Below are 24,636 nucleotides of genomic sequence, written 5' to 3'. Positions count from 1 at the left end.
TCCCCCTCCGGTCCGTCTGTCCAAAAACGCAAAACATCGGGAATACTTACCCGGTTCTTCCCCCCCCTTCGCCGGTACCACCTACTGTCGCGTTAGGACACACCTAGCACTGCTCATTGTCATGTCACGCATCGTCATGTTTATGTTTGCATTGTATTTACTGTTTCTTCCCCCTCTTCTCTCCGGTAGACTACGAGACCGACACTGCTGCTGCCCAGTTCGACTACGGAGTTGACGACCCCTCCTTCTTGCCAGAGCAACCAGGCAAGCCCCCCCCCCTTGATCACCATATATCGCCTATTCTTCTCTATACTGCTTGCATTAGAGTAGCGTAGCATGTTACTGCTTTCCGTTAATCCTATCCTGATGCATAGCCTGCCATTGTTGCTACAATTGTTACCCTTACCTGCTATCCTACTGCTTAGTATAGGGTGCTAGTGTTCCATCAGTCGCCCTACACTCTTGTCCGTCTGCCATGCTATACTACTGGGCCGTGATCACTTCGGGAGGTGATCACGGGTATATACTATATACATTATATACATGACACATGTGGTGACTAAAGTCGGGTCGGCTCGTTGAGTACCCGCAAGTGATTCTGATGAGGGGGCTGAAAGGACAGGTGGCTCCATCCCGGTAGAGGTGGGCCTGGGTTCCTGACGGCCCCCGACTGTTACTTTATGGCGGAGCGACAGGGCAAGTTGAGACCACCTAAGAGAGAGGTGGGCCTGGCCCTGGTCGGCGTTCGCGGATCCATAACACGCTTAACGAGTTCTTGGTATTTGATCTGAGTCTGGTCATTTGGTCTATACGCACTAACCATCTACGCGGGAGTAGTTATGGGTATCCCGGCGTCGTGGTATCAGCCGAAGCCTTCGTGACGTCAGCGACTGAGTGGCGCGCGCCGGATTGGACTGGAACGCCACTAGGCTAGGTCTGCTTCTGGCCGCGTACGCAACGTGCAGGTGTGCATAGGGCGATGGGCCCAGACCCCTGCGCGCATAGGGTTAGACCGGCGTGCTGACCTCTCTGTTGTGCTTAGGTGGGGCTGCGACGTGTTGATCTTACGAGGCCGGGCATGACCCAGAAGAGTGTGTCCGGCCAAATGGGATCGAGCCTGTTGGGTTATGTGGTGCACCCCTGCAGGGAAGTTTATCTATTCGAATAGCCGTGTCCCTCGGTAAAAGGACGACCCGGAGTTGTACCTTGACCTTATGACAACTAGAACTGGATACTTAATAAAACACGCCCTTCCAAGTGCCAGATATAACCCGGTGGTCGCTCTCTAACAGGGCGACGAGGAGGGGATCGCCGGGTAGGTTTATGCTATGCGATGCTACTTGGAGGATTTCAATCTACTCTCTTCTACATGCTGCAAGATGGAGGCTGCCAGAAGCGTAGTCTTCGACAGGACTAGCTATCCCCCCTTATTCTGGCATTCTGCAATTCAGTCCACTGATATGGCCCTTTACACATATACCCATGCATATGTAGTGTAGCTCCTTGCTTGCGGGTACTTTGGATGAGTACTCACGGTTGCTTTTCTCCCTCTTTTCCCTTTTTCTATACCGGATTGTCGCAACCAGATGCTGGAGTCCAGGAGCTAGAGATCCCGAGGATGATGCTACATGGAGTTCGGCTTCGAGGAGTAGTTTGGTGGTCCCAGGCAGGAGGCCCTGCCTTTTCGATCGTTGCTACTTTTGTGCTAGCCTTCTTAAGGCAATCTTGTTTACTTATGTCTGTACTCAGATATTGTTGCTTCCGCTGACTCGTCTATGATCGAGCAATTGTATTCGAGCCCTCGAGGCCCCTGGCTTGTATTATGATGCTTGTATGACTTATTTATGTTGTAGAGTTGTGTTGTGATATCTTCCCGTGAGTCCCTGATCTTGATCGTACACATTTGCGTGCATGATTGGTGTACGGTCAAATCGGGGGCGTCACAGCCTTGGGGGGGGCGCGCAGCCTCTCCTCTCTCTTTCCCTTAAAGCCCAATAAGGCCCATATACTCCCCGGCGAATTCCCGTAACTCTCCGGTACTCCGATAAATACCCGAATCACTCGGAACCTTTCCGATGTCCGAATATAGTCGTCCAATATATCGATCTTTACGTCTCGATCATTTCGAGACTCCTCGTCATGTCCCTGATCTCATCCGGGACTCCGAACTACCTTCGGTACATCAAAACACATAACTCATAATATAAATCGTCACCGAACGTTAAGCGTGCGGACCCTACGGGTTCGAGAACTATGTAGACATGACCGAGACACGTCTCCGGTCAATAACCAATAGCGGAACCTGGATGCTCATATTGGCTCCCACATATTCTACGAAGATCTTTTATCGGTCAAACCGCATAACAACATACGTTGTTCCCTTTGTCATCGGTATGTTACTTGCCCGAGATTCGATCGTCGGTATCTCAATACCTAGTTAAATTTCGTTACCGGCAAGTCTCTTTACTCGTTCCGTAATACATCGTCTCGCAACTAACTCATTAGTCACATTGCTTGCAAGGCTTATAGTGATGTGCATTACCGAGAGGGCCCAGAGATACCTCTCCGACAATCGGAGTGACAAATCCTAATCTCGAAATACGCCAACCCAACAAGTACCTTCCGAGACACCTGTAGAGCACCTTTATAATCACCCAGTTACGTTGTGACGTTTGGTAGCACACAAAGTGTTCCTCCGGTAAACGGGAGTTGCATAATCTCATAGTCATAGGAACATGTATAAGTCATGAAGAAAGCAATAGCAGAATACTAAACGATCAAGTGCTAAGCTAACGGAATGGGTCAAGTCAATCACATCATTCTCCTAATGATGTGATCCCGTTAATCAAATGACAACTCATGTCTATGGCGAGGAAACATAACCATCTTTGATCAACGAGCTAGTCAAGTAGAGGCATACTAGTGACACTCTGTTTGTCTATGTGTTCACACATGTATCATGTTTCTGGTTAATACAATTCTAGCATGAATAATAAACATTTATCATGATATAAGGAAATAAATAATAACTTTATTATTGCCTCTAGGGCATATTTTCTTCAGATAGTAGTAGCGCGGTTTTATACCCCCTCGCTACTACTAAGTATGAGGTAGGTGAAGTCGCCATATCCTCGGCCGAATCCCCATCTCCTCCCCCAAATCCCTCCTCTCTTCCGCCACTCTCTCCTCTCACTTTCCATATGCTCTCACATGGACCTCTTGCCCATGCGCCCCTCCTCCTCCTCCGTGGGGCCGAAAGAGGCCGCCGCCTCGCGCCACCGGCGTCCAGGAGCTCGCCGGTCTTCCACCGACGTCCAGGAGGCCGCCGCCCCGCGCCACCACACCGGAGCACCTCACCACCGGTGACTAGCTCCGCTGCTCCCTCCATCACCTTCCTCTCTCCCTCGGTTTTCCTTTTCTCCCTCTCCCTCTGGTTTGACTCACCCTCCCATGTCCATGCCCGTGCAGGTCGTCGCCATGGACGACCCGGAGCTATCTGGCATGGTCGGGAAGAGGAGCCCCACACCGCGGCCTGGCTCTGCCATAGAAACGGGCCCTCTCCAACAGCCACTGCTGGATCTGGTCTTCCGCTGTCCGGTCATGCCTCCGGCGACGCCAACCGTCGCTAGATCAAACCACTGCTGCCATTGACAACACGCACGGGATCGAGATTTTTTTGTTTTTGAAAGTAATAGCAGTAGCGCGGGGTATAAGACCCGCTACAGATAATTAGCAGCAGCGCTGTCTGCAACGCACGCTACAACTAACCATGTATAGCAGTAGCGTGTGTCAACACGCGCTACTGCTACAAGTTAGCTGTGGCGCCGTATCAGTAGCGCGGGCACCCGCGCTACTGATACACCCAAAACCCGCGCTGCTGCTAGGCTTTTCCCTAGTAGTGTTAGTCCTACCGATTTGAAGCGCGGTGGTTGGCCATGGGAGTGATCTCTTTCCTATCGATCCTATCGGACGAGTCAAAGATGGGAGGTCTTCGCCTATCGATTCTAGCTGATGAGGGAAAGATGGGAGGAGAAAAGCCGTGAACTCAACGGAAGTCCCATTCTGCTCGCGAGCTCATCAGCTCGCGATGAGCAGTAACACCAAAAAACATTGAAAAAAAGTTCAAAAATGTCTAATTTTTTTTGTGGTAAACTTTGACAAATGTTGTATGTGCTTGCAAAGTTTCATGATGAAATCACATGCGTGGAAGTCGTGGCAAAAAAAAAAATCAGTGCTCCAAAATGCTTTCACAAATGTGATTACACGATGAAATTTTGCAAGCACTTAGATAATTTGTCAAAGTTTGCCAAAAAAATCATTTTTTTTTTACTTTCTTTCAATGTTTTTCAGTGTTACTGTTTACCTGGTTGCAAATGTGCTCGGGAGCAATAACTTTGCGTCCCGAACTCAGCGGCTCTTTTCAGCCGGGTGAATCAAAAGTTTCCTACTAAACATTTAGTCTCTTTCTTCCCATACATCCTCGTCGTTCATCACATGTATTCCTTCCCCGCAACAACATAAAAATCAACGCCCCTTTGTTTTGCGCTGGCGGCTGTTTGCACCCTACATCACACGACGTACACGTGCACCTCCCTCCACCAAAATGCTGCACATGCAGGCCCAATGAGAAACGCACTCGAATCATGTTATTTCTGGACATCCCCTCGTGCATGTCATGTTCGTTTCAAATATACCGGTATTATGTAATGCACTCCCTCTGTTCATAAATATAAGACGGTTTTACAGTTCAAATTGAACTACAAAAACGTCTTAAACAGAGGTTAGTAATTTTTTAGGCCAGTTCTATTAGCGGGATTCAGAGGACTCGTCGAGCAAAAACATTCAAGAATTAGTTGGCTAAATCCTCCAACGAGAAGAAACTACAGGCTCCATTCTTTCCCAGAAAAAAAAAACAAATAACTAAAAAACAGCCTTGCTGTAAACTGCATATCATATGTAAACATATCAGACACAATATCCTTAAGGCAGTCAAAATGTCCAGGCAACAATTGCAAAGAAGAAAATACGAGCCCTCGTTATTTCCAGGCTTTCCTTTCCCTGAACTGCTTTCCTGAGTGCTTCGCTTTGGACTTCTTCTCCTGGCGAGAACGCGCTGCCTTTGCTCTCTTTGCCGCCAAAGGCATCCTCTTCTGGTGCTGTTTCTGCTTATTGCTCGAGCCACCCGTCTAACAAACACTAAAAAGAAATTGATCAGACAAATAACAGAAGATTAAAAAAAGAATCCCCAGAAGAGAAAGCTAAGACATCGATAACGTATCTGAAATGGCACGAGATCACATTTTCACAAGCCACGAACATGTAATAGCAAGGGGTAAAACAAGGGAATAAGGTTCTCAGGTTACCTTTTTCTGTTTAATAGCTGCTCTTGCTTGGTATTTTCCTCTATCCTCCCTTCCAGCTTTCACCATCTCTAATATCTCTTCCTCGGTCATCTTTCTCTTGACGTGAGTCTGCATAAATAGTTTATATAGGTCAAGCGTATGTGATTTTGCGCGTGTGGTGGGTGGGAAGAATAGTTTATATAGATAAAATGTATGTGATTTTGTGTGCGGGGAGCGAGAGGATACCGCGAGCTGCGATGGATCGATGCGCTTCAAGCTAAGCTCATCAGTAGAAGGAAGTTTGAAGGTCGCTTATCTTGTGTCACCCTTGCTGAGCCCATGTTGAACCAAAGCCAACTTTGCTGCTTTCTCTGCCTGAAACTCATACACTTTCAGTAAAATGTTCGCGTAACAGCAATTTTAATTTTTAACAAGAGTGGGTACTCTAAGCTTGAAACACAATGAATGAATGTATAACATAAGTGGAGAAGCTATGCAAAATTCACATACCTTGAGCTCTTTTATGCGGTTAAAATCTTCGTCGCCGAAAATTCTGCCAGCTTCATCTGTTGAGGCTTCGGCCTCCTTAGCTCCTGCTAACTTCTTCAGAGCTCGAAGGCTTGCATCTGCAGCATCAAGTTGTCCAATATAATCACTTAACTTTCTCTTCTGCACCTTGGATCTGCTACCCTTTGATTTATCCTCCTCATCACTGTCTTGAACCTCCGGGTCCGAGTCTTCTGTCTCTGAATCGTCATTGAGCTTCTCATCTTCATCCTCATCAGACACATCAGTATCACCATCCACGTCAGAGTCGTCATCTAGTTCATCCATATCGTCATCACTATCATCCTCGTCTAGTTCCTCTGCATCATCTTGTTCCCCAGATACTTCATCTTCATGATCTTCACTGGCATCAAGCTTGTTTGATAAACTCTCCAAACTTTGTCGGGTACCACTCGCAGATGGCAACACTTACTCGTCATCAGAATCAAAAGCATCAGACTCATCGTCTGAACCCCCTTCTGGTGACATCTCTCCATCTAGCAACTCAGCTCCAGGCACATCACTAGCAATAGTGGTTTCTCCAAATGCTTTTGGCCGAGCAGTTGGATCAATAGGACGGCCACGATCTTTCTTGACTAACAATGAAGGACAGATCTGAATTCAGAACAAAAGTAGGTTTAGCTAAGTGAAACAAAACTGTAAATGCCAAAACAGACATAGAATCTGCAAGAAAATATCTGACCTCCCTGAATAATGTGATAAGTGAGCGAGCGGCAATAGAAACAGCTTTCTCGTGGGACTTCTTATATAGAACAAGGTCTTGGAGTAGATCCTCATTCATCGTCTGCAGATTTAGAGAAAGAATCAAGGAAACTTAGGTGAGTAAACGAACCAAGATTATCTTCCTGTGCATTCTAGAATCCAGAGAGCACTAGGACACAAGGTATGCAAGACTGCATGTGTATTTTACATGCATAAAAAGAACAGCATCAATGAAACTTCCCAAACATCAGATCGACAATAATGGTAGAATAGTACAAAAACAAAATAAACTAAGCATGGTCAAGTATAGCCAAATTTATACATCTTCATTTAGTTATGCTTAAAACTTGGAGTTACACAACTATCACAATCTTTTCAGTCTACCATCCACAAGTCTACAAACAAAATTTATGATTTAACTACCACAATAGTATAATCATACGTGTTCCCCAAGGGTACAAGGTAGCAAACAATGCAACATGACCAGCATAATGATTCTAGGTCGTGATTTAAGGTAGCACTGCAAACCATGTAAATGCACAAATTGAGATGTCAGAGAAGAGCAAGTTAAGTACCAATGGAATTCGCATGCAGATCTCTCTCACAACATTCAGGCCAACAGCATAGCCTAAAAGGAGTGAGTTAGTTACACATATGCTCATGTTAGTCAGGAGAACACACATTACAAAAGATGAATAAGCGAGTCATGCAAACCTCCGGACGGGAACGATCATGCACAAATTGATTTACTATCTGCTCGAACAGCGGTTCAACAGCATCAGGAGGCACCTGCAATCGAAACAAATTAATTTTGTTGTATTTTAAAAATATCCAGAGAAGCAACATCATTGGCTACAAATACAGAGGAAAAGTGCAGTGTCTAACCATCTCATGGCAAGCCTGTACTGCTGCAGCAAGTTGAGTGGTGACATCACGTTGATGAGGCTGCATTGCATAAGGGTGAAAAATATTATGACCATATCAGCATAGAATAAAACTAGCAATTTTTCAAAGGCTGATGCAAGCTAGGCATACTCTCAGTTAAGTAACATACTTTAAAATATCTTTGAAGATATGGATAGAAGTTCAACAAAACCAAGTGATGCAGCCCAATAGTCCTTGCTATGACCTTCAACATCATCATCCTTACCTGCACATGCAATGGTTTTCCTTTATACTGTATGGTTCGTGTTTACTAAAAAAAGTGGCAGAAACCTATGCTACAGAAGAGCATGCAATCGCATACTAAATGTGGAAAAGGTTGATATGATAGCATATCAAGTCAGAACAAGCCGAATAATCAGAAGAACGGGATTTAACAATCTTAACCATTGGATGAAAACTAGCTCACACCAATCATCTAAAGCAACCTTTTTTGGTTTCGGAGAACACTTCTAATAATTATACCCATGTAGATTACCCTTTAACCGCCTAGTGAGCTGACCAACCGATCTTGCTGTACACAATTTAATAATTGAGATTTAAGTCCGTATTCTCCTACTTTGAGAGTTGTTCTTACTCAAGTCATAATACAAGTAATGTTACAATCTGTGTCAGCGAACTTTCAAAGATTGACCATCAACATAAGAAATTACAGACATCTATGACACCAAATTGATACAATACGTTCATCATGAAGTATGAGTGAACATATTTGCATAGTAGATAATGGTCACTGTGTAACTGAGTAAACCGTGTCTACATACAAAAGAACAGTACAGCAGCATGAAGGAATATTAGATATAGGAATAATAAGACCAACCTCAAATCGTTCATTGCATTTCTGTAGCCGAGAGAAGAGTTTCTCTGCAAAACCCTGTAAGAGCCCCAAAAGGAGTTTCAGCATAATAGAAGATTATCTCATCAACAGCAAGAAGTGGATGTGGCATCTCATTTTATTGTGACAATGACAACAGCTTGAAAATTTATGATGTTGCTCTACCTGGGGATCCTTTAAATACATAAGGGGCGAATAGTAATTGGAGCCAGTCTCCTCATTGGATTTACGTTGTTGCCTTTTCATACTACGAACTACACGCTCCAATTTAGCTTTCTTCCTTTTCTTACTAGCAGAGGTACCCTTGTGATTTGACTGCAGAAAGTAAATAAAGAAAAGACACAATGCATCAGAAGAGACAAATGAAACCATAAGATCTAAAATACTATCAATAGAGCGCCAATATGCAGAAACATCCAAATCACCTTGTAAACATCCTCTTTACTAAGTATAACATTTGGGTTTTGAATTGCTTCATCTTCACTGCTGGCATCACTATCATCCTCTTGCTCAACAGTTTCATACCCAATGAGCAATGAAATAGCAGCTGTCACATAAGCCTGCATGTAGAATACACTTGTTTAGATGGGAAGCAACCAACAGCAGACACCAACATTTCCTTACAAAAATGCACCTCGAAGAAGGATGGAAACAAGCATCGCATATAGCATTTGCTGTGCGGTCATCAAACCAGACCCTTCGACGGTGAAGATCACATAGGATAGTGAAAGCCCTCTTTGCTCTCGACTCTTCCTCGCCCTGAGAAACAGGACATAATCAGATAAGGTGGGAAATGGTCTCTGTTAAACAACGTTACTATGGGTCAAGGTGGTGCGGCTAGGTAATCTGGTTTGCAACCATAGATAGGCTAGGTAGTTATTCTCTTTAACAATATTCCTTCTCCAGCTTATCCCTTGTACTCCAAGTAGCTTATCCCTTGTATCTCAAGTCTCAATCTCAACAACCTGTACGCTATCAGGGAGTCGCGCCCCTGCCTATATAACATGCAACCGTCGCCCTGAACCGGGTACGACGTTTCCCACATGGTAATCAGAGCCTAACTCTTCCATCACATCTAGGTTTTCTCTCCTCCACCGAAACCTCCTGCCATGGCTTCCTCCAGCGCCTCCAACCCTACCCTCTCCGGCCAAGTCACCGAGCGCCTCACCCGCACCAACTACATCCTGTGGCGTACCCAAATCACGCCACAACTCCGCGGTGCTGGTTTCTTCGGGTACGTGGACGGGAGCATGCCGGAGCCAGCCAAGGTCGTGTCTCCAAGGACAAGGATGGCAAGAAGGAGACCATCCCGAATTCTCTACATCAACTTTGGATCAGGGAAGACCAGCAGGTACTGGGTTATCTTCTGAATAATCTGTCCAAAGAAGTGCTCGTACAGGTGACCGCGATCACCCACGCACACGAGCTCTGGACGGCGTTGGCAAGGATGTTCTCGTCAACCTCGCTGTCCCGCATCAACAACATCCGCGCTGCCCTCACGAACCCGCAGAAGGGAACACAATTGGTGGCCATGTTCTTTGCGCACATGCGCTCCCTCGCCGACGAGCTTGCAGCGGCAGGGCGGCCACTTGAGGATGACGAGCTGATCTCCTACATCCTCAACGGCCTCGACATGGACTACCAACCGTTGGTCTCTGCCCTTGACGCCCGCACCATCCCGGTCACTCTTGATGAATTGTTTGCTCAGATGAGTAACTTTGATCAAAGGGTGGCTTTGTTCCAAGGGGCAGGGACCGGCGGCGGCTTCAAGTCTTCGGCGAACATCGCCACACGCGGCCGCGGCGGTGGCGGCTCAGTTACCGTGGACCTCCTCGCAACAAGGGCAAGGGCCATGGTGGGGGCAACAGCAGCGGCCAGAAAGGCAACCCGCGCGGCGGCGGCCGACCCTCCTCCACCAACAATAGGGGTCGGCGCACCAGCTCCTCCAACAGCAATAAATCACGCCCGGACGCTGTTAGGTGCCAAATCTGTGGCAAGCTGGGACACTCAGCAAAAGATTGCTGGTACCAATTTGAGGATGATTATGATGCATCGTCCCAAGATGAAAAGGTGGCCGGGGCGGCTGAAGCCTCATATGGTGTTGACACGAACTGGTACGTCGACAGCGGAGCCACAAACCACATCACCGGCAAGCTGGAAAAAGTGACCGTGCGCGAGAAGTACCGTGGCCAAGATCACATCCACACCGCTAGTGGAGAAGGTATGAAGATTGGTCACATTGGTCACTCTGTTATTAAAACCCCTCATAGAAAAATTCATCTCAGAAATTTTTTGCATGTTCCTAGTGCTTCCAAAAGTCTTCTTTCCGTTCATCGCATTGCCATTGATAATCATGTCTTTCTTGAATTTCACCCCTTCTTCTTTTTAATCAAGGATCAGGCCACGAGGAAGGTGCTATATCGAGGTAGATGTGTTCGCGGGCTTTACCCATTGATTCCGGAGATTAGAAGACTCAATAAACAAGTTTTTAGTGCCACCAAAGTCTCATCAACACAGTGGCATGATCGATTAGGACATGCATCTTTTTCTTTAGTTGAGCGTTTGCTTAGGAAAAATAAGCTCCCATATGTTGGAGAGCGTGATGTTGAAACAATTTGTGATTCCTGCCAAAGAGCTAAAAGTCATCAGTTGTCTTATCCTATTTCTACAAGTATTTCTACCAAGCCTTTGCAGCTTATTTTTTTCTGATGTGTGGGGACCCGCTCCCTCCCTCCTCTGTTGGTAGACATACATATTATGTGAGTTTCATTGACGACTATAGCAAATTTACCTGGATCTATCTTCTTAAGAAAAGATCCAATGTATGCCAAGTTTTTCTCAATTTCCAAGCTTTAGTTGAAAGAAAATTTGACACCAAAATCATAGCCCTCCAATCTGATTGGGGTGGCGTATACGAGAAGCTCAACTCTTTTATCCAAAAACTTGGCATTTCTCATCATGTGTCTTGTCCGCATGCCCATCAACAGAATGGGTCTGCTGAACGCAAACACATACACATTGTCGAAGTTGGCTTTGCCCTTCTTGCTGGTGCCTCCATGCCCTTAAAGTTTTGGGACGAGGCTTTTCTCACTGCAGTTCATATCATTAATATGCTACCTAGTCGTGTTATAAACAATGAAACTCCCACTGAAAGGCTTCTCCATACCAAACCAGACTACACTTCTCTTCGTGTGTTTGGATGCACTTGTTGGCCCAATCTTCGCCCTTACAATGATCGAAAACTCAGTTTTAGATCCAAACAATGTGTGTTCATTGAATATAGTGCTCAACACAAAGGCGTCAAGTGCCTTGATGTTCCAACCGGACGCGTCTATATCTCACAAGATGTCATCTTTGATGAAACAAAATTTCCCTTCGCCACTCTTCATCCCAATGCCGGTGCCCTACTTCGCCAAGAAATTCTCCTTCTACCATCTAGTCTTACCGGTCTTGATCAAGGGGGAAATAACTGTAAAGATCACATGTTGACTAATCCTCATAACCGTGCACTTGAGTCTTGTGATGATGCAGATGAAAATGGTGCAGAAAATGATGAAGGAATCACAGAAAACGGTGAAGAAATCACCCCAAACGCTTCACATTTTATGTGTCACACGGCGGGGGACAAATCTTCATCGGGATCGGCGCTCCAGCACGTGGCAGCAAATCTGTCACGGGATCCGCGCCCCAGCAGGGCGACAGCGCGCCAGATCCCGTGTCGCCTTCCAGGCGCGGCGGCAGCGATCCAGCGGCGGCCACGCGGCTCGCCTCAACTGGGCCAGATGCGGCGTCCGGCCCGCGCCAATCCTCGAAGGCCACGCGGCAGGAGCCTCCGGCCCGCTAGCCCGCGAGCGGACCCCACCACTACATACGCCGCCAGCAGTCGGGCGCGAGATCCGACGCGGATTCGCCCCAGCTGACGACAGGCCTGCGATCCGAGGCCGATCCGGTCAGGCTTGTGCCATCGGCGCGGCCTGGATCTTCTGCGCCCACTGCCCCAGCTCCAGCGTCGTCCATCGCCACAGAAGATCCCGCTGATACAGCGGCTGGCGCGTTAGGAGCGCCAGGGGGATCTGCCTTGGGATTGCTGGGTCCAGATGCTGGATCTTCTGCGCTCGCCAACAACACTACTTCGTCTGTTCAACCTCGTACACGGCTACAGAAGGGAGTAATTCAACCAGTTAATTATAAACAGATAACCAAGTTTGGTTTAGCGTGTACCACAAGTGAACCTAGTACTCTTGATGAAGCCCTCAGTGATACACGTTGGAAAAAGGCCATGGAAGAGGAATACATGGCACTTCAGAAAAATAACACGTGGCATCTGGTTTCTCCACGGGAAGGTAAAAAATTGATTGATTGCAAGTGGGTTTATAGGATCAAAAGAAAGTCCGATGGAACCATAGATCACTACAAAGCCAGACTTGTTGCAACAGCGGTATGGTATAGACTATGAGGACACTTTTAGTCCTGTAGTTAAAGCTGCTACTATTCGTCTTGTGCTGTCTATTGCTGTTTCCAGGGGATGGAGTCTCAGACAACTAGATGTGCAGAATGTGTTCCTTGATGGTGTTCTGGAAGAGGAAGTATACATGAAACAACCTCATGGTTTTGAGAACAAGGATAAACCCTTCCATGTGTGTAAGCTTGACAAAGCTCTATATGGACTGAAGCAAGCTCCCAGGGCATGGTACTCTCGTCTCAGTCAGAAATTGCAAGCACTTGGTTTTGTTCCGTCTAAGTCTGATACATCTCTATTCATCTACAATAAGTCGAAAACATCTATATGTGTGCTTATCTATGTTGATGATATTATTGTCACAAGTTCATCTAATGAAGCAGTGACAAGATTGTTGAAGGACCTAAGTGCTGAGTTTGCTCTTAAAGATTTGGGAGACTTACATTTTTTCCTAGGGATTGAGGTAAAGAAAAATAAAGATGGTCTTCATCTCTCTCAGGAAAAGTATGCTACTGATTTGGTAAGGAGATTTGGCTTGCAAGGGTGTAAACCCTCCTCAACCCCTTTATCTAGCACAGAAAAATTGTCACTTGAAGAGGGAGATCTCTTGAACCAAGAGGATAGTACTAGATACAGAAGTCTAGTAGGAGCACTTCAGTACCTCACCTTAACAAGGCCAGATATATCCTTTGCTGTTAACAAAGTATGCCAATTTCTTCATGCACCCACCACAGTTCATTGGACTGCTGCCAAACGAATAGTGAGATATGTGAAAAATACTATGAGTCTTGGTCTTACATTCAGCAAATCTTCACCAACTCTTGTCAGTGCTTTTTCTGACTCTGATTGGGCAGGGTGTATAGATGACAGACGCTCTACTGGTGGATTTGCAGTTTTCTTTGGACCAAATATAATATCATGGTGTGCAAAGAAACAGGCTACTGTATCGTGATCTAGTACTGAAGCTGAGTATAAAGCACTAGCAAATGCTACTGCAGAGATTATCTAGGTCCAGTCCATGTTGAGAGAGCTGGGTGTGAAGCACACTAAGGTCCCATGTTTATGGTGTGACAACCTGGGTGCTACTTACTTGTCTAGTAACCCAGTTTTTCATGCAAGGACAAAACACATCGAGATAGACTTTCATTTTGTCAGAGAAAGAGTTGCAAACAGACAATTGGATATTCGCTTTGTGCATTCACGAGATCAGGTTGCAGATGGCTTCATAAAAGCATTGCCCACAAGAAGTTTTGAGGAGTTCAAGCGTAATCTCAACTTGACCAAGTTGTGATTAAGGGAGGGTGTTAAACAACGTTACTATGGGTCAAGGTGGTGCGGCTAGGTAATCTGGTTTGCAACCGTAGATAGGCTAGGTAGTTATTCTCTGTAACAATATTCCTTCTCCAGCTTATCCCTTGTACTCCAAGTAGCTTATCCCTTGTATCTCAAGTCTCAATCTCAACAACTTGTACGCTATCAGGGAGTCGCGCCCCTGCCTATATAACATGCAACCGTCGCCCTGAACCGGGTACGGTCTCAAGTGTATGCTTACCAGCTACAATGTTAAGCGCAATAGTTCTTATCAAACCAAGTGTAAGATGTTGCAAACCTGTACTAATTTAAAAAGGATGCCTTGCAGTTTGCGATTCTTGGCTTCATTCTTGTGCTTCTGATTCATCCTTCTGATGCTGTGTACAATATGTGAAAATGCAAGCTTTTTTACTGCTCGGTCTCCGATGACTTGAAGCTCCATAAATAACTCCATGGTGTCTTCCAGATCAACAATCTAAACATTTAATTATCAAAAGATTACAATGATATGAGGTTGCAAAACTGAACTCTACAAGGCAAAGAAAAAAAGCTCTTCATTCGGTAATAATCCACTCTCTATCCTCCTCCATTACCAAATAAAAAACGCCTCTAGAAACTCCACTGCGACCCAGAGGCCCTTAAATTTTAAAGATGACAGCCAGACAATCACGGACTCGCGGTCCGGTTACACTTCCTAATGGGGCTGATAGAACATCAAATTAGGAAGGAACAAAACCAAGACCATATACTCTGGGAACAGTGCTGATTACAGTTCAGGACAAAGTCCAAAACTTTCGGTTGAGATGATTTATCCTAGGCTTCAGCCATTGCATTATCGCGGTATAGGTATGAATGAATTCCTGGACGATGATCTATCGTAGTATCCTAGGTTTCGACTTTCAAATTCCCTGTAGTATGTTTGAATTGGCTGATCTATGGTGTAATGACAATAAGAAATCTGTGGCCAATATAGCCTGTGTTGCTGTTATCTGGAGCTTATGGACGATGCGAAATGATATTTGTTTCCAGGGTACGGTGTGGACAAGTATTCAAAATCTGCTGGGACGTGTGAGTGTCATGATTCATCAAAGGAAAATCCTGTGCATGGACGATCAATCGGTGCTACTGCGGAGATGTCTCTTACTCCTTGATCAGGCAAGAAGATAACTCCTGAGGATTGCCTGGAGATGAAGAATCTGGCGGGCGAGAGGAAATTGCAGAGAGGCATTGTAATTTTGGCTTGAGCCCGAGTGCTGCCAACAGTGTAGTTTTTGGCTTCATTGACTCGTTTGAATGAAAATGAAGCGGGGGGAAACCCCTTTTATTCAAAATAAATAAATGAATTCCTGGACAATGCAAAGCCCATCAGCCTAATTTGCTGCTATCCTAATGTAACCAACTTGAACAAATCTTCTGTGTGGTTATAAGAAGCAAAACATAGTAAATCCGACACTACAAAACTGAAACAGAACATATTTCCAATGTACTAGCAGAAAAACCATCTCAACTAAACAATGACCGCGACAAACAGACCCCACATCAATGAATTTGAACAATAATTCGTACCAATAGCTCAGCATCCCCTCTAGCCCACCAATACCAAACAATTTTTTCCATCTGAAGGCAACTAATGAATTGAACAGGAGTTCACCTTCCGATTGACCAGCAGTATGAGCACCTGCACTAGGTGCACCCGGAGGCCGGACGGCAGCGCGCGGGCGTTAGTGTCGAGCAGGCCCCCGATCTGGTCGGGCAGGTCGGCGAGGTCGTTGGGGTAGAAGGGCGCGACGTGGGCGAGGAAGAGCGCGAGGTCGCCGAGCTCCTTGGCCGTCTCTCCGCCGTCACCGCCGCCGCCGCCCGAGGAGGACGAGGACAGCGCCGCCTGCTGGCGGAAGAGGAACACCGATGGCCGATTGCAGCCTTGCAGGCCGTGCGGGAGTTGTGAGAGGGAGGGGTGATGAGGCGGTAGCTGGGCTTGGGCCTTCGGTGGTTATTGTCGAGTACTATGATGGTTTGCTGGGCCATGCCAAGTTTTTTTTTTTTTGCAGGACGGCCATGTCTAAGTTAAAGGCTTCTTTTTTAGTTCCTCAAAAAAAAAGGTTAAAGGCTTCTTTTGATTGAAGTAATCAAAAACATTGGGATATGAAAAGGCGGATGCTACGCGTCGGCCGGGTGATGATTCGATTGGGTCGGTCCCTCAGCAGTTGTTAGATGGCGCACCAGAAAACAGTTCTCTCGTCGACTCAGCCGCAACCTTTGCAACAAGGACCTTGTTCGCTAGGGGCTTTGCAGCATGAACTGTGTTGCAGTCGTTCAAGCCATTTCCCTCCCATCGTACGCAGCTTTTGCAACAAGGACCGTGTTGTGCAAGGGGGCTTTGCAACACAAACTGTGTTGTGATAGTTTGAATCATCTGATCTCCCGACATGTGCAGCCTTTGCAACAAGGACCGTGTTGCGCTAGGGGGCTTTGCAGCATGAACTGTGTTGCAGTCGTTCAAACCATTTCCATCCCATCATACACAGCTTTTGCAACAAGGACCGTGTTGTGCAAGGGGGCTTTGCAACACAAACCGTGTTGTGATAGTTTGAATCATCTGATCTCCCGGCATGTGCAGCCTTTGCAACAAGGACCGTGTTGCGCTAGGGGGCTTAGCAACATGCACCTGACTGTTGTAGTTGGTCGAACCGTTTGATCTCCGGTCACGTGCAACCTTTGCAACAAGGACCGTGTTGTGCTAGGGTGCTTTGCAACATGAAAGTGTTGCGGTCGTTCGAATTGCTTCCAACCATTTACATTGTTCCATGTGTTGCGCTCGAAAAGGGTTGCAACAAGGCCCGTGTTGCAAACCTGGACTATGGGTATGGGGTTGTTGTGAGCTGTCAGATCAATTCAGGTTCGGCGGCCTCGAAGGTGGCCGACGTGCTACGCGTAAGCTGTCGGATGAGCACTAGCGTTTTCCATATGGAAAAGCATGATTAAGATGTCATGTAATGTGAATTCCTAAGATTTTGAAACAATGGAATTTTGTGCGAGGTGCATTTGGATGATGCTCAGGGAATGAACACAATAAATTTTAGATGGTTGAGAAGATAGATAAAGTGAAAGTGCATTGGACTTTAAAAAGAAAAAGGAAATGAGGTTTGAGTTCATGTTGATATTTCTGAGGAATGGGGCTATAGAAATTTGGTAGTCTTGATCCTATGATCCAAAGGGCTTTCGTAGAAAAAGATCATTAAGATTTGAATCCTCCATTATTCCGATGAAATCCTACAATCCAACGAGGCCTTTTAGGTTGACTGGTTAACAAGCATCGACACAGATTTACCTGACTAAGAAATTTGTTCCTTTGCTTAGTACTAGTGTCAACCGCGATGTCTCTCTGAGCCATATTACATATATTGTCCACTTCTTCTTTTTTGAAAAGGAGGATGACCCCGGCCTCTGCATCTGGGCGATGCATACAGCCACTTTATTAATTATTCTCACAAAACCTTACAAAATCATACAACAGCAAGACTGAAGCCACCGTCTAAGCAACAACTGTCGCTACACCTATCCAATTGATGAAGGGGCACTGATAGCCTGGGCCTAATACCAAACATACATCGTAACCAAACCTAAACATCTAAGACCTGAGGTCCCAACCAGGACGCCTGTCTGGTATGGGGCACCTATCAGTCCGGCGCACTTCTCAACCAGGACGCCTGCCGGGTATGAGGCCGCCGCAGCCACCTGCCACAAGTCCATCTTCAGAGTTGTACCGTTGCATCTACCGTGCCAAGTCTCACTGCCATCGACGCCACCACGACGCCAGACAGCGTCGTCCTCCTGCGCGAGTCCATCCTCCCACATCGAACTCCGAATCTGCACTGTGCCACGCCGTCAAGATCCGTCGCCATCAATGTATGGATGAAGCACCGCTCCACCAAAGAAGCCGTCCGCTGGTCCCGCGAAGCCGAGTGCACCTCCAAGAATGCCGCCCCCAAGGGGGTTACGACACATGATTGCCGCCAACATCCGATCATCTGATCTAGGGTTTCCCCCGGAGGTATTGAGTGGAGTTGGGAGCTTCACCTCGATGATGCCTTCATGAAGGAAACGATGATAAGGGCATCGTCATCACCGGCTCCGGCCATTGACCGAAGACCAGGTTTTCACTCGGATCCGTCCCAAGAAATCCACCCAACAACCTGTGCACTGTCTCGACCGCCTTCAAAGCCCCAGATCCAGCCACCTAGATACGGCGACCAACCGCAGCAACAGTGCCACCGTGGGATCCCTGGCGCACCGGCCACTGCCTGAGTGTGCCACCACTGGAGCCTAGGAGGGGCTCCCACCCCGCCTCGCCAAGCCGCGAGAGCCGCCGAGAAGGATCCCGCGCGCTCGTCACCGTCTCTGATCCGAACCAATCCGTAGCAGATCGCCGTCACAGATCCACCTTGGACAGGGACTGCACCACGCCATGCCGCCGCGGGAAGCCCTAGCTTCACCGGCCACCACCCTCCAGGGCCGCCGCCCCGAGATCCAGACAGAACATTGCCGCTGCCACCGGCCAAGTTCCGCCGCCGCCGACCGGCCAAGCCGCCGGTCACTGCATGACCATGTGAGCACAGCCAGTCGGCCGACCAACTCCGACGAAGAAGAAGGCCACCACCACCAAGCCTAGGGCCGGCGCCCCAGACATCCTCGTGTTGCAGATCAAGTCCAGGAGCAGTGCACCGCCGACGGCGATTGAGATCGGTAGCACAACGAATTAGCCCGACAAGAGTCAAGGCCAGATCCGTCGTTGCTGTTGCCGTCCTCCCCCGCCGCCGCCGCACCACTTCCATGCCGCCATCGATCTGCGCCACCGCCGCCGATATGGTCGGAAAGGAGCGCCGCCTCCCAACCAGATCGGGGTCCGAGGAGAAAACCGCCGCCGCCACGCCACAAGGGCTTTGCCCTGTGACGCCCCGGGCGACGGCGGCGGAGGGGAGCGGAGGTGGGGCGAGGCTGTAGGAGGAGGGCGGGGGCTCCCCGGTGCGGGGCGGCGCCGCGCGTCTTTAAAAAATTGGGGAAGAATTTCACTTCCCCGGCCTCTGCACCAACTAGGGATGCATACGGCCATTTTAGTATAATTACCAAGTTAAACATGGTCCTCGGAATTTTTTTTAAATGAGTATCAACATATTTTTTTGATGAGTGGTTCGACCACACACCAAACTTGATCCTCAATAAATAAGGGAAAACCCCTGTGCATCACCTGTCAATTGTAGGAATTGAACTCGGGTCGTTAGGCTACGCAACCGCATGCCCAACCACTTATTGATCCTCAATATATTGTTCACTTCTAGGACATCAAAAAAAACTTTTCAAGTTTGAGAAAGTAACTTCGGTGAAGTCTCGGGTATATTGTGAACATGGTACAAGCACATATACGTTGCAATGCTATTCATTGGTTTAACTATGATTAGTTTTCTCTCATTGCGGCAAACTAACATAACGTAGATAATTGTTTGATGTCTTTCTCTGAAATAAGTGTATCCAGAGAACTAACTTAATGTCTGATGTTTTTCTGATACATATGTCAACAAAGTTCATTTTTAATACCGGCTTATTTTCTGACTATACCGGTATACATGGCAATGAGATTGATTTATCTTCCAGTATTGTGTATTAGTTTTTGTAGATCACATGGCAAAGTGAGGAGAATTTGGGTTTTTGCAAGGAATTTCATGTACTAATATGGGTGCCGTTCTTTTCTTCCCCATTCCAGTTGATGGACTGTCCTCTTGTGTACATGTGCAGTGCAAAGATATACTCCCTCCTATTCAAAATAAGTGCCCAAGTTTTAAACTGAGGTTATTCAAAACTGCAACACTTATTATGGATGTGTGGTGGTAGTATATATTAAAATAGTTGCTCCGAATGCATGCAGTGTCGATATACAGTGAGGCGAGGACAAGCTTGCCATTGCCAAGTAATGTGCGGTGCTCAAGCAAATAAAAATGTACGCGCCCACCTACCAACTCAAGTATTCCGGGCGTATATTATTGTTTATATCTGCTATGGTTGTGCACCAAACCTAGAGCATCGAAACCAGACATAGAGCGTACCAACCTGTGATTGGATGGTTAGGTGGACAATGGTATCCCCAGCCCACCAGAGTCAAGTCCTGGTGCTCGTATTTATCCTGCATTTATTCCAGGATTTCCGGCGATGCGCTTTCAGTGGGAGGAGATGTTCCCGTCGATTACAAGGCGCCTACGATGATTTCGTAAAATCTCAAGATGATATGCCGGCTCAGTCTCTCGGAGGTGCTCATAAGGATAGAGTGTGCGTGTGTGCATTCATAGGAGTGAGTGTATGCGCATATATATGGATGTTTGCGTCTGTACTGTGTTAAAAAAAACCAGACAAAAATAGGAATCATGAGAAACAAGCAAGCGCCGAAACCAAGCCATGGCAAACGTTTCTCACACCGGTCGCAAGTCGGGCCGGTGGCCGACGGTCGCCTGTGGCGTCCACCTCGCCAAATGGGAAAACATGAAACATATCCCAGTCCAGACCACCTGCTCGACATCCCAGTGGTGCCGCCTTTGCTTACGATCCACACAGGGAAATAAATACGGGCGCTCCCATCCTATTCCTACCTGCCGGCCGGTGCGAGCTTCCGCTTTACTTTACTGATGCATGGCATTGCTGTCAGTACAGCGTTCACGAGAGATTTGGTAGGAAGAGAACCTCTCAAGTCTAGAAAACACGGGCGCCATTTTCCTTGGATGTTCGGTGCCGCGCTTTTGGCGTGTCACTGATGATTGCCCAACGAACGAGCCTCCCTTTTCTACTACTTCTTTTTGCGACAGGGAGTTCTTACCGGTTGAACAAACAAACGTCGGCGCGCCAAGCAGCCAGCCGGTCCATGTGCTGTGAGCCAACCTACCGTCGCACACGGCGCAAGTCGTGCCTTGCCAAAGAAATGAGCGCCTACCCGCCCGTACAGTACCACACTGGTGCCGGTTATGGCACTGAAAGGAAAGCACACGCAGATTTTAGTCTAAGAGTTGATTTTATTTAGTTTAGAAGTTGCTACACTACGCGGCTCCTTTTTTTTGTTAACACTGCAGTACGCGGCTCTTGGACGGAGGCGGGTTTTCAATCTACTTTGAAACATTCATCTGCATCAAATTTCTTTGTTTTTCTTATTTTATATACTTTACGATGAATCTATTTGCGCTTTCTTAGAATGAGGTGATTGCGCTAGGGTACACCAAGTTTTGCGACGGTTTCATTTTGGACCACAAAGCTGCAAAAAGTAACGGGTCAATCCACAAATTGATCACGCAGGGGTACAAACACATCTAAATCACTCTGAGTTAGTTCTATTAACACGCCTTTGAAACAAATACGAAGCTAAAATAATTTACACAAATCGATCATCATGGCATTAAATGTTTTGAATAAAACCCCATGCTCTTTATAAATTTCATTCCTGCATGTCCCACTGATGGATAGGGCCCTCTAATAAGGGCCTTCTTTTTTTCCCAGACTGCTGCTAGTTTTTTGTTTTGTTTTTTATTGCTGCATTATATATTTGTGGGAGCTTAGATGTGACATCCTTAAAAAACATAAAGATGTGAATTAGACAAAGTGAAGAAAAAATATACACTGATGAGTGATGAGTATGACAGTATTATGAGCGAGGAGCACATGCATTCACTGTTTGGCCTAAAAAAACACACGGTCACTCTTGAGTAGCGCGCACGCGTGCGCACGTCTCTCTCCAGCTCGTCTTCGTCCCCAACAGGCCCGGCGTTCCCCTGCCGCAAGCGTGCCTCTCTCGCAACGCCCCGAGCAGATCCCCTTTCCCTTTCTCGCACCCAACTCAGCCACACCCACCCCACCCAGCTCAAATCCGACGCCACCAACGACCGCGCCCGCCACCAAGCTTCCGCCTTTTCCTCCACTGACCCCTCCTCATCTTCCCTCTCACGGAGCCAGTCAAGCCCCTCTCTCCTCTCTCTGCGCGCGCGCGTGTGCCCCGCTGTTTATGCGCCGGTAGATCCCCGACGCGACGCGTCCCGCGGAGGAGGAGCTAGGCCGAGATGAACTCGACGGCGTACTCGCGGCCGTCCAAGCTGCCGGGCGGCGCCGGCGACAGGAGGCCGCCCACGCGCCTCCGGGGCTTCGCCTCCAAGATCGAGCCCAAGAAGCTCGGCGCCGGCCTCCTCGCCGGCTGCTGCCTCGCGCTCCTCACCTACGTCTCCCTCGCCAAGCTCTTCGCCATCTACTCCCCCGTCTTCGGTGCGTGCTCCACTCACTACTCACTCTCTACATTCCATTGATCCCCAAAGCTTGGCTTTCTCCCTGATCTAACAATTGCTGCTGCTGATTGAATCCGCGCTCAGCTAGCACGGCCAACACGTCCGGCCTGCTCCAGAACACCCCGCCGGCGTCGTCGTCCGTCCCGGAGACGACGGATGCCATCCCAGCCGAAGACACCACATTCATCGGCCGCGAGAACGGCAACGCCGTGGATCCCGTCGATTTCCCGGAGGAGGGGCCGGCGGCGGCCGGCTCTCAAGAGCCCGGCGTACCGGAGGTGCTCTCGAGGAAGGAGGACGAAGCCGAGAAGGCGGCGGAGGCGGCGACGACCTCCGTGCCAAAGCCATGTAAGGAATCTCGCCCCCTTTCCTCAGCTCCTTTTTCCTCGCACCTTAACTGGAAAGCAGAACAAAACTGGCATCACTCCCAGGTCAGCGGGCACATTAATGCTCTGTACTCTGCAATCTGGGCAAACATTTGTCGCCCACTTGATGTCGACGCAGTTAATTTGCTTGAGATTTGCTTGAGATCTGCCCGCGCTCTAAATTCAGTTCTAATGCGGCTTTGTTTGTTTCTTGGTGAATGAATGGAATCAGCTGCGGAGGGCGGCGCCGGCGGGGATGGGGCGGCATTAGCAAAGATGAGCTGCGACGAGAACGGGGTGGACGAGGGGTTCCCGTACGCGCGGCCGTCGGTGTGCGAGCTGTCCGGCGACATCCGGATCAGCCCCAAGCAGAAGACCATGTACCTGGTGAACCCGTCGGGCGCCGGGGGCTTCGACGAGAACGGCGAGAAGCGGCTCCGGCCGTACGCCCGCAAGGACGACTTCCTCCTGCCCGCCGTGGTGGAGGTGACCGTCAAGTCGGTCCCCTCCGCCGCGGCCGCGCCGCAGTGCACGAAGAAGCACCGCGTGCCGGCGGTGGTGTTCTCCGTGGCCGGCTACACGGACAACTTCTTCCACGACAACACGGACGCGCTGATCCCGCTGTTCCTGACGGCGTCGCACCTCAAGGGCGAGGTGCAGCTGCTCATCACCAACTACAAGCCATGGTGGGTGCAGAAGTACACGCCGGTGCTGCGCAAGCTCTCCAACTACGACCCCATCAACTTCGACGCGGACGCCGGCGTGCACTGCTTCGCGGCGGGGTTCCTCGGCCTGTACCGCGACCGGGACCTCATCATCTCGCCGCACCCGACCCGCAACCCGCGCAACTACACCATGGTGGACTACAACCGCTTCATCCGGTCGGCCTACGCGCTCCGCCGCGACCGGCCGTCGGCGCTCGGGGAGGTGCCCGGGATGCGGCCGCAGATGCTGATCATCTCCCGCGGGGGCACGCGGAAGCTGCTGAACCTGGAGGAGGTGGCGGCGGCGGCGACGGAGCTGGGGTTCAACGTGACGGTGGCGGAGGCGGGCGCGGACGTGCCGGCGTTCGCGGCGCTGGTGAACGCGGCGGACGTGCTGCTGGCGGTGCACGGGGCCGGGCTGACGAACCAGATCTTCCTGCCGACGCAGGCGGTGGTGGTGCAGATCGTGCCGTGGGGGAACATGGACTGGATGGCCACCAACTTCTACGGGCAGCCGGCGCGGGAGATGCAGCTCCGGTACGTGGAGTACTACGTGGACGAGGAGGAGACGAGCCTCAAGGACAAGTACCCTCGGGAGCACCTGGTGTTCAGCGACCCCAAGGCGCTGCACAAGCAGGGGTGGCAGGCGCTCGCCGAGACCATCATGAAGCAGGACGTGAAGGTGAACCTCACCAGGTTCCGGCCCTTCCTGCTCCAGGCCATCGACAAGCTGCAGGAGTAGCGGCGGCCGCGGCGGCGGCGTCTCCATTGTCATCCCAGGGTGGTGATGGCAGGTATACTACTCACGTCACAATCACATACACATACACAAGCGAACAACACGACGACAAGAAACGCGGAACATTGTAAAACTAGTGCACATTGGAAAGGGTCATGATCAGATTGGTTTGTTGGTTGGTTTTGTAATGTTCATTATTTGTTCTTCAGTTCACCTGCAGTTCAAAATAGGCCAGCACGCCAGCACGGTGTGATTTCAGTATGAACCTTAGTTTCGTCGAATTTTAAAAAATGATACAGCCAGCCAACCCAGCTAGCTGGAGTGGATTGATTTTGATGAAATACTACAATGTTATTTCTGCAAA

The 24,636-nt window shown here is 48.5% G+C and overlaps 2 protein-coding genes and 2 pseudogenes across 2 annotated transcripts; 3 read left to right on the top strand and 1 right to left on the bottom strand.

Annotated features, from left to right (window-relative positions):
• Positions 1 to 4,904: 4,904 nt before the first annotated feature.
• On the bottom strand, positions 4,905 to 21,064 carry LOC123055980 (protein SDA1 homolog; annotated as a pseudogene).
• Positions 9,499 to 11,123, top strand: LOC123054718 (uncharacterized). Its single transcript, XM_044478550.1, has 2 exons — positions 9,499 to 10,609; positions 10,789 to 11,123. Exon 1 carries the CDS (start codon positions 9,836 to 9,838, stop codon positions 10,553 to 10,555), a length of 720 nt encoding a protein of 239 aa, XP_044334485.1. The 5' UTR covers positions 9,499 to 9,835; the 3' UTR covers positions 10,556 to 10,609; positions 10,789 to 11,123.
• LOC123056322 (uncharacterized) lies at positions 9,974 to 10,112 on the top strand (annotated as a pseudogene).
• An 888-nt stretch (positions 21,065 to 21,952) lies between the features above and the next one.
• Positions 21,953 to 24,636, top strand: LOC123054717 (beta-1,2-xylosyltransferease XAX1). Its single transcript, XM_044478549.1, has 3 exons — positions 21,953 to 22,444; positions 22,549 to 22,812; positions 23,062 to 24,636. Exons 1-3 carry the CDS (start codon positions 22,246 to 22,248, stop codon positions 24,273 to 24,275), a joined length of 1,677 nt encoding a protein of 558 aa, XP_044334484.1. The 5' UTR covers positions 21,953 to 22,245; the 3' UTR covers positions 24,276 to 24,636.

Source organism: Triticum aestivum, chromosome 2D (assembly GCF_018294505.1).
Source record: "Triticum aestivum cultivar Chinese Spring chromosome 2D, IWGSC CS RefSeq v2.1, whole genome shotgun sequence".
NCBI classification, from domain to species: domain Eukaryota; kingdom Viridiplantae; phylum Streptophyta; class Magnoliopsida; order Poales; family Poaceae; genus Triticum; species Triticum aestivum.
This window is presented reverse-complemented; position numbering and strand designations above follow the sequence as displayed.

Bases quoted from the DNA above. Each gene is read 5' to 3' on its own strand.
- LOC123054718 (XM_044478550.1), top strand. From the start codon at position 9,836: ATGTTCTCGTCAACCTCGCTGTCCCGCATCAACAACATCCGCGCTGCC.
- LOC123054717 (XM_044478549.1), top strand. From the start codon at position 22,246: ATGAACTCGACGGCGTACTCGCGGCCGTCCAAGCTGCCGGGCGGCGCC. The intron at 22,445-22,548 runs GTGCGTGCTCCA...ATCCGCGCTCAG, and splicing joins CATCTACTCCCCCGTCTTCG to CTAGCACGGCCAACACGTCC. The intron at 22,813-23,061 runs GTAAGGAATCTC...GAATGGAATCAG, and splicing joins GACCTCCGTGCCAAAGCCAT to CTGCGGAGGGCGGCGCCGGC.